Source organism: Nuphar pumila, chromosome 4, assembly GCF_984573655.1.
Source record: "Nuphar pumila chromosome 4, dmNupPumi1.hap1.1, whole genome shotgun sequence".
In the NCBI taxonomy this organism is placed as follows: domain Eukaryota; kingdom Viridiplantae; phylum Streptophyta; class Magnoliopsida; order Nymphaeales; family Nymphaeaceae; genus Nuphar; species Nuphar pumila.
In genome coordinates, this window is record NC_143252.1 from 40,021,456 (window position 1) to 40,029,179 (window position 7,724).

Consider the following 7,724-nt stretch of genomic DNA (forward strand, 5'->3'; position numbering starts at 1 on the left):
TGAAACTCATCCTATGTCAAATGATGGGATCCTTGTTGTGATCAAGCTGGGGGGGGATCAAGAGCCCTACTCTTTTCCAATAGACAAGCCCTACTGGTGGCTTAAAAACTTAAATTTCAAGGTACTCGTTCATCAGAGAGAGAAGGCAGCAACTTTGCCCTCACTATGAAAAAGAAAAAAAAAAATTTGTCAAAATTCCTCTCTCATAATTAAGGTCAGGTTCAAGATGTGGAAAAAGCAGGGGTCAGGTCTAAGTGGGTCATCATCCATCCAAGGACCAGATTCATGAGTGGAAAGATTAGCTTGGTTCGATTTGGCTCAACCAAATGCGTTCAAGATTTTATGTCCAGTAAATTGTGAAGGATTTGGCATATATATTTAACCCAATACAAACCTGACCCTTTCACATATTCTGGCATGCAGCGATCGGCTTGACAGCAACCCATCTTGGCATGTTTTCAAGATGGGTGTGGTGTTCATCTAGAGAAACATTGAGATGGATGGTCATCATCAGCAGCTAAGAATTCTGGGCCGCTACATAAAAAATGACCTCATACCAAAATAATCTTCCAATCATGACACTATCTTTTTTTTTTCCTTCCAAAAGGGTGCACAACGAACTGAGCTAGCTCAAGCTCAGTTTGTTTAAACTGAACCATCAAATTAAATGAGCCGAGCTTGTATACAAGTCCAGTCTTGATCTACATAAATGAGCCGAGCTTGATCCGGCCACTAAACTCAATAAAACTTGATTAAGCTGATCGAAATAATATATATAAATATATTTGCAAATTTGAATAGTAAAAGTTAGTGTTGATCTCTAACGGGTAGGTGTTCTGGACATGTGCACGAAAGATAGCGAGTTCCAATCTCCTTTTATTAAAACTTTTCACGTTTTACAGTAACCTGACCTGTCTTTCATCTTTTCATCATAATAGTAAAAAAATGGGCATTTTGGCCTAACAGTGAGGCAGTAATCCACTTTTTGAGAGGTTGAGGATTGAATCCCACATCTTCAAAAGTGAATGATAAAAATCTTTTTGAGGCTCGGGAGAAGCTTGGCTCAGCTTGAGCTCGGAACAGAGTCGAGTAGTCTAGACAAGACTATTCTATCTCAGCTCAGCTCCGAGCTGAAGCCAAGCTTGAACAGGGGTGTTTCTGAGAGAACCAAGTTCAAACAGCGACTCGTGTGCACCCCTAGCTACCAATCTACATTTACCATAATGGCCCTTTGCCTTCCAAATATCCCTTTTCAAAGCATGTACAACGAGGCTTAGTGTTTACATAGTCCAGCACCATGCCAAAAGGTAAGAAGGCAGCCTCCAGGTTTCATGCAGGGGAGTGTAGAGTTAGGTTTTCAGCTTTTTATAATCTAAGGTGAAGCGACTGTAGCTCAAGTAGCTTCCAAAGGCCAGTAGCCTTGGATTGGGTGAGAAATATATAGGGAAACAAGCTGATTTGCAGATAAGCTGGTAAACAGCCTAGTACCGGATCCGCAGATCCGCTCAAGCTATATATTTTTATTTTAGGGAATAAAACAAAACAAAACAAAGCAAGCTCACATAGGTGCGATCCCTGAGTCAGAGGCAACTATAGTTGAACAAGACTCTCCCGTATGGCAGGCCCCTTGACTCAGTGGTGATCTTTTTAGTGTAATTAACCAAAAGAAGAAGAAAAAAAAAATCATGTCATGGTAAGGACGTGTGGACAACCTGTACACATTAATTGAATGCCCACAAGGGTTCTACGCATCTCTGGCTAGGTGGGTCATTTTGAGTCCAAGTTGAAGGACCTTGGTGTGCATTCCTTGCCACAAGACCAAAGCGTGGATAAAAGGGGCAAGCAAACTTGGGGCTTTACACTGTCGGCGATGGCAATCATAGTTGAGCAGGTCAACCGACTCAGTGTGAGTTTTTCTAGTCAAACCTAAACCTCGCCTCAAGCCTGCGGGGTGGGTCAGGATGACCCAGCTTCGACCAAGTTCTCTACTTTAACATGTGACGCCACTCATCCAGCAATCTACTACGTCAATGCAAAAGCTTGATTATACAATTATTAAGTGCAGTTGCAGGCTTTTGGTTCATAGTCATTAATGGTCCCATCACAAATTCATTAGATGCTCAAACGAATGTTAAGCCGACACTTTTAGAGTTTTAGCGGCGCTATTTTAACATCAGTAAAAGTTTTTTTTGGGCAAAAAAAAATATGTTGAGCGTCCATCACGCAGCGCTACAGGCGCTTAGCATGAGTGAACTTCGTTTGAGCACCTAATGAATGAACAGCTACACATCACTCTCTCTATATAGATAGAGAGAGATGATCCCCCCATAGTGACAAATATCGTGAGATTTATGAAAAATCTCACGATAATATACGAGAAATTGCCTCAAAGTTTAAAATGATATTTTTTTGCAAGCTTTTTAAAAATATCATAAGATTTATGAAAAACATAAATACCATGATTTAAATGCGATATTTATGTTTTTAACGGCTATTTATTGTGAAAAATCATGTGTTTTTATTTTTAAATATTTGTATTAATATTTTCTTATAAAAATTATCTTTTCTATTTTTTAAATTATTTTTTATTGCCAAGATTTTGCCAAAAAAAAGCAAATTCTTGCAACTTTTTGAAAACGATATTTTGCTGTTTTTTAATGTTTGTCACTATGGATCCCCCAGTATTAGAATGCAAAAGATTGGGCTAACCATGTCCATACACACTGACTTTTAGCGGTGGTCATGACTGCCACTAAAGTTTTTTTTTTTATACAATTAGCGCATGCCAGTGATTGTGCACATATATATATATATATATATATATATATATATATATATATATATATATATAGAGAGAGAGAGAGAGAGAGAGAGAGAGAGAGAGAGAGAGAGAGAGAGAGAGAGAGAGGACCCAACTAACGACAGCAACAGACTCAATGAATGTGATGGATAATGGTTGATAACGACGGCGCCACTTTCATGTTAACCCCCGACGCTCTTTCCTCGAAGCTCCCTCTCTTTAACTCTCCTCCTCCCCCCCTCCTCCTCCAAAGGACCGTAGAAACTGGAGATATGACATCAGAGACCCTCCTCTCAAGGGGCACCCCTTTCACTTCTCTGCCTGAGTCCTACATCCGGCCACCATCCCAGAGGCCAAGGTTCTCTGAGGTCAGGCCCTTGCAAACAATCCCGGTCATCGACCTCGGCTCGACTGACCAGACCGGGTTCATTCACCGGGTTCACGATGCCTGCGAGTCCTATGGCTTCTTCCAGGTCCAACACTTCCCCATCTCATCACCTGTAAGATTTCCAAATTGGTGCATTTGATTCTCTATTTTCATGGTGCTTAATTCTTTGCAGATTGTTAATCATGGAGTACCTAAACTACTGGTTGAGGAAATGCTATGTGTTTCTCGTGAATTCTTCAGTCTACCAATTGAAGAGAAGTTGAAGCTGTACTCTGATGATCCATCTAAGAAGCTCAGGCTCTCTACCAGTTTTAACGTGAAGAAGGAGACGGTCCACAACTGGAGGGACTACCTTCGTCTCCATTGCCACCCTCTAGAGGAGTTTATTGATGAGTGGCCTAATAACCCTCCCAATTTCAAGTAATATCAATCCCACTCTATATTCTTCTTAAGAACTCTTCTTGGTGTATTGGTTTTGGTCGTTATTATCATTTAATTGTAGAGAGTAGCTAGTGTGACAAATATCCATATCGTGAAAAAAAAGGAGAATTTAGTTGCTGTTTTAGATGATATCAAAGTCTCACAACGTTCTTGTTTAGAGAAAAAATATCATGATCTTATCACTATATTTGTGTTTGTACCATCGCGGTATAGGCTATGTTATGGTGACACTCTACTTAGGCTCTGTGTCCAGAGGGACACGAATCAAACATGCTGACACGACCCCGAACATGTACTGACATCAATTTAATATTTTTTAATTTGTTTCTAATATTTTTTTAGTTATATTTTAACAAATATATTAAAATATAAAAAAAATAGTTTTTATTGATTAAAAATTAAACAAATATAAAAGCAGACTTGAAAGAAAGTTTCCCATCGGAAGGAGGCGTGAGGTCCTCCCTCTTTATGGGCCGAATTCCTTATATGTGTTCGGCACCAAACATTGAATCTGCTCTGATCGATGAGTCTCCATATTACCTAATTATGGAGGAAAGGATTGTGTCCTACTTTTCAAAAAAATTCTGCGAAGACGATCGGACAAACTCCTATGTTCCTTTCATTACTTCCAAACAAGTTCCTGGTGACAAAATCGTGTCATGCATGGGGTCATACACGTATCTTTGTGACATGGAGCATCAACTGTTTTCCTTTCTTGCATATCAGTTAATGCGTTTGTTCTTTCTATTATATTTTGTATTTTGTTTTATTAATATTTGAAAAAAAAAACATTAAAATATCATTATATCTTCACAGACATAAGTTGGTGTTTGAAACATTTGTCATTGTGATAGAGAGTAGTGAACGCCAAGCATTAATACACTTGTACAAACCTTTGTTGTGACATTCATTGTAGGGCTGTGGTGGGTGAGTATAGTAAACAATCAAGAGAGCTTGCACAAAGAGTGATGCAAGTCATTTCTCTAAGCTTAGGCATGAAGGAGGACTACTTAGAGAAGGCTCTTGGCTCACAAGCACAACACATGGCTGTCAATTACTACCCACCTTGTCCTGAACCCGAGCTCACTTATGGCTTGCCCGCACACACTGACCCCAATGCTCTCACAATTCTCCTCCTAGATGGTGTTGCCGGGCTGCAGGTCCAGAAAGACCAGCAATGGCTGGCCGTCGATCCGTTGCCGGGGGCTTTCATCGTAAACCTAGGCGATCAGATACAGGTACAAACATGAGACTTGATTCCTCGATATAACACTAACCGGGTTGACACGGGGTTCCTATTTTTTGTACTTTTTAACCCCGGAACTTTGTAATTTTTATGTTTATGATTGTGAATATACAAAATAAATTGCCTTTATATATATATATATATATATATATATATATATATATATATATATATATATATATATATATTATTGTCACGATTATCGCTGATATTTTGAAAATATCATGATATTATTGGCTATTTCAAGGTACCCGATAATATCAATAAAATGTCGTCAGAAACAAAATATCGCGATAATGTCATGATATTTTTGAGAGAAAATATATATTTTAAAATTTTAGGTTTACATTTCTTATTTTTTTGTTTTTTTTATATTTTAAAACCTTTAAAACATGTTTCTTTATATTTTTGAAAAAAAATAATACAAAACTTATTATTTTCTTAGCTTTTTTGTTGTTATTTATATTTTTTCACTTTTTTTAAACACCCGAGATTTTTTCAAAATATTTTCGAGATTTATCAAGTTTTGAAAACCCTCCCAGAAATACCCTCACAGAGAAATTACCTTTAACTATATATATATATATATATCACTGACTGGGTAGGGCTGAAGCTTAAGAAATTAATGATGATGTAGGCGTTGAGCAATGGCAAGTATCGTAGCGTATGGCATCGAGTCGTCGTCAATTCAGAGAAGGACAGAACATCTGTGGCCTCGTTCATGTGCCCAGGCTGTGATACAATGATAGAAGCAGCAGAAGAGCTTGCAAATGATGGGGTGGCCGGACGTGTTTACAAGAGCTTCACCTACGACGAGTATTACAAGAAATTCTGGACTCGCACCTTGGATGATGGCCATTGCTTAGACTGCTTTAGAATCTGACTCAGATGTGCGCTTGTTGTCAAAAGGCTTCAGAGAGTTAGAGTTCCATTAAGACTTTCAGTTTCTTCGTGCTGTGTACGTCTTTCCTGCTTTTTTTTTCTTCCTTTGGACAATAGTATGAATACGTTGAATCCAGTTCAACATGCACTATCCAATGATCTTTAATTTTTTTTCCACGATATGATCCAAATGTTCCACACAGCAAGATAAAAATGCACGTCTCTCTCTCTCTCTCTCTCTCTCTCTCTCTCTATATATATATATATATATATATATATATATATATATATATATATATATATATATATATATATATGTGTGTGTGTGTGTGTGTGTGTGTGTGTGTGTGTGTGTGTGAAAGGAAATGGTCCGCACCCATTTTTCATTAGGTCCAATTAAGATCCTCTAAAAACTATACTTTCAAGTATTTTTTTCTTGATATGTAAAAATGTAAATATTTATCAAATTTTAGTATAATATCAATCATTGATATTTTTCTCGATTGAGTAAACAATGATAAACACATTTATCAGTTCACACTACAAAAAATCTGTGGATTAGCGACGATCGTAATCCATCGCTGTATAGTTTTGCGTCAGATTAGCGTCAAATAACTTTCATCGCAATTTCCTAATCGCTAATTAGCAACGAAAAATATTTGTCGCTACTTTCGTCGCTAATTTGTGATGAATTAGAAGATACCATGATTCGTCACAAGGTCATCGTTAATCCATAGAGATTTGGTTTTACGACAGATACGAATTCATCGCTATTGTAGCGACGGAATTTCGACGGATTACAATCCATCGCAAAACATCGGCCGATTCAGTTTTGTGACAGATAAATATTCGTCCCTAATCCATCACTAAATTGAAGACCAATACTAATTAGCGACGGATATTATCCATCGCTAATATAAGACCTGCAATTTTTCAGTTCAAACCCTGAATAAATTCTTAAGGCATTTTCCAGTGAAAAAATAGCATTTTTACCGTAAAGCGAATCAAACCGATTCCTGCGACCCAAATATACTTAGGATATTCGTATCTTTACGAATATATGCTCAAACACTCTGGAGGTCATAACTTCCTACCTGAACCAAATCAAGAGATTTCTACGAGCCAACTTTCTTAGTTACATCAATACGAAGATAATGGCCTACTCAAAAAATTTCGAAAAAAAATGCCGAAAACTTGACTTTTTTGCACGACCCGCAAAAATATTTGTGGGACCCACAGTTCTCAGAAAATATTCTAGAATATTCTAGAGTCTTCCAGCACCTTCCAGAAAATATTTCATGGAATATTCTTTATAGATAAGATCAAACAGTCAGATGGATAAGATCAAGCTGGATTTCTGAAAAAGCCAAAGGGCATTTTGGTCAAATGGGTTGCTTAGCCCCTAAGCAACCTTGGCTATAAATAGTGGAGGACCCCCCTTTAGAAAAATCCCCAACCCCTCTCTGTCTCCTCCTTTTCCAAACCTCCCCTACCAAGCTTAGCCCATCTGAGCCTGCCTGATCTGGTCTTAGCCTGCCTGACCTGGTCCTAACCCACCTGACCTAGGTCTGAACCCACCTGACCTAGTCCAAACCCAGTTAACTTGACTTGAACCTAGCTAGGTTTGAAGTCAAAGTCCTTTTTCGTCTGAAGTCTGGATTTGATTATTTTTGAAGCTGAACCTCTCAGAGGACGGATCGAAGCAACAAGAGTCGTTTCTTCCGCAATTTGAAGTAAGTTCGCTTCGTTAATTCATCTCTCTCAAGTATTTGCTTGTTTATATATACGTATATCTTTTGAAGTAGTATCTTGCCTTAGTTCTTGGTTGAGCCCTCTAGGACGCTTCGGTGTTCACTCGCTCTCCTTGTAATTATCATCGGATATATATGTTCGAATGCGCAGTATATGCGTTCTTCAAAATAGTATCTCACCCTAGTTCTTGATTAAGCCCTCTAGGACACTTCGGT

At 38.2% G+C, this 7,724-nt stretch overlaps 1 protein-coding gene across 1 annotated transcript; it reads left to right on the top strand.

Annotated features, from left to right (window-relative positions):
• Positions 1–2,952: 2,952 nt before the first annotated feature.
• LOC149840074 (protein DOWNY MILDEW RESISTANCE 6-like) lies at positions 2,953–5,908 on the top strand. Its single transcript, XM_090004987.1, has 4 exons — positions 2,953–3,273; positions 3,361–3,608; positions 4,546–4,867; positions 5,513–5,908. The coding sequence occupies exons 1-4, from the start codon at positions 2,953–2,955 to the stop codon at positions 5,756–5,758; spliced, it is 1,137 nt and encodes a 378-aa protein (XP_089861113.1). The 3' UTR covers positions 5,759–5,908.
• Positions 5,909–7,724: the final 1,816 nt, after the last annotated feature.

Excerpts from the sequence above, each read along its gene's own strand:
- LOC149840074 (XM_090004987.1), top strand. The coding sequence starts at position 2,953 with ATGGTTGATAACGACGGCGCCACTTTCATGTTAACCCCCGACGCTCTT. Across the intron at positions 3,609-4,545 it reads AATAACCCTCCCAATTTCAA|GGCTGTGGTGGGTGAGTATA; the intron begins GTAATATCAATC and ends CATTCATTGTAG. Across the intron at positions 4,868-5,512 it reads ACCTAGGCGATCAGATACAG|GCGTTGAGCAATGGCAAGTA; the intron begins GTACAAACATGA and ends ATGATGATGTAG.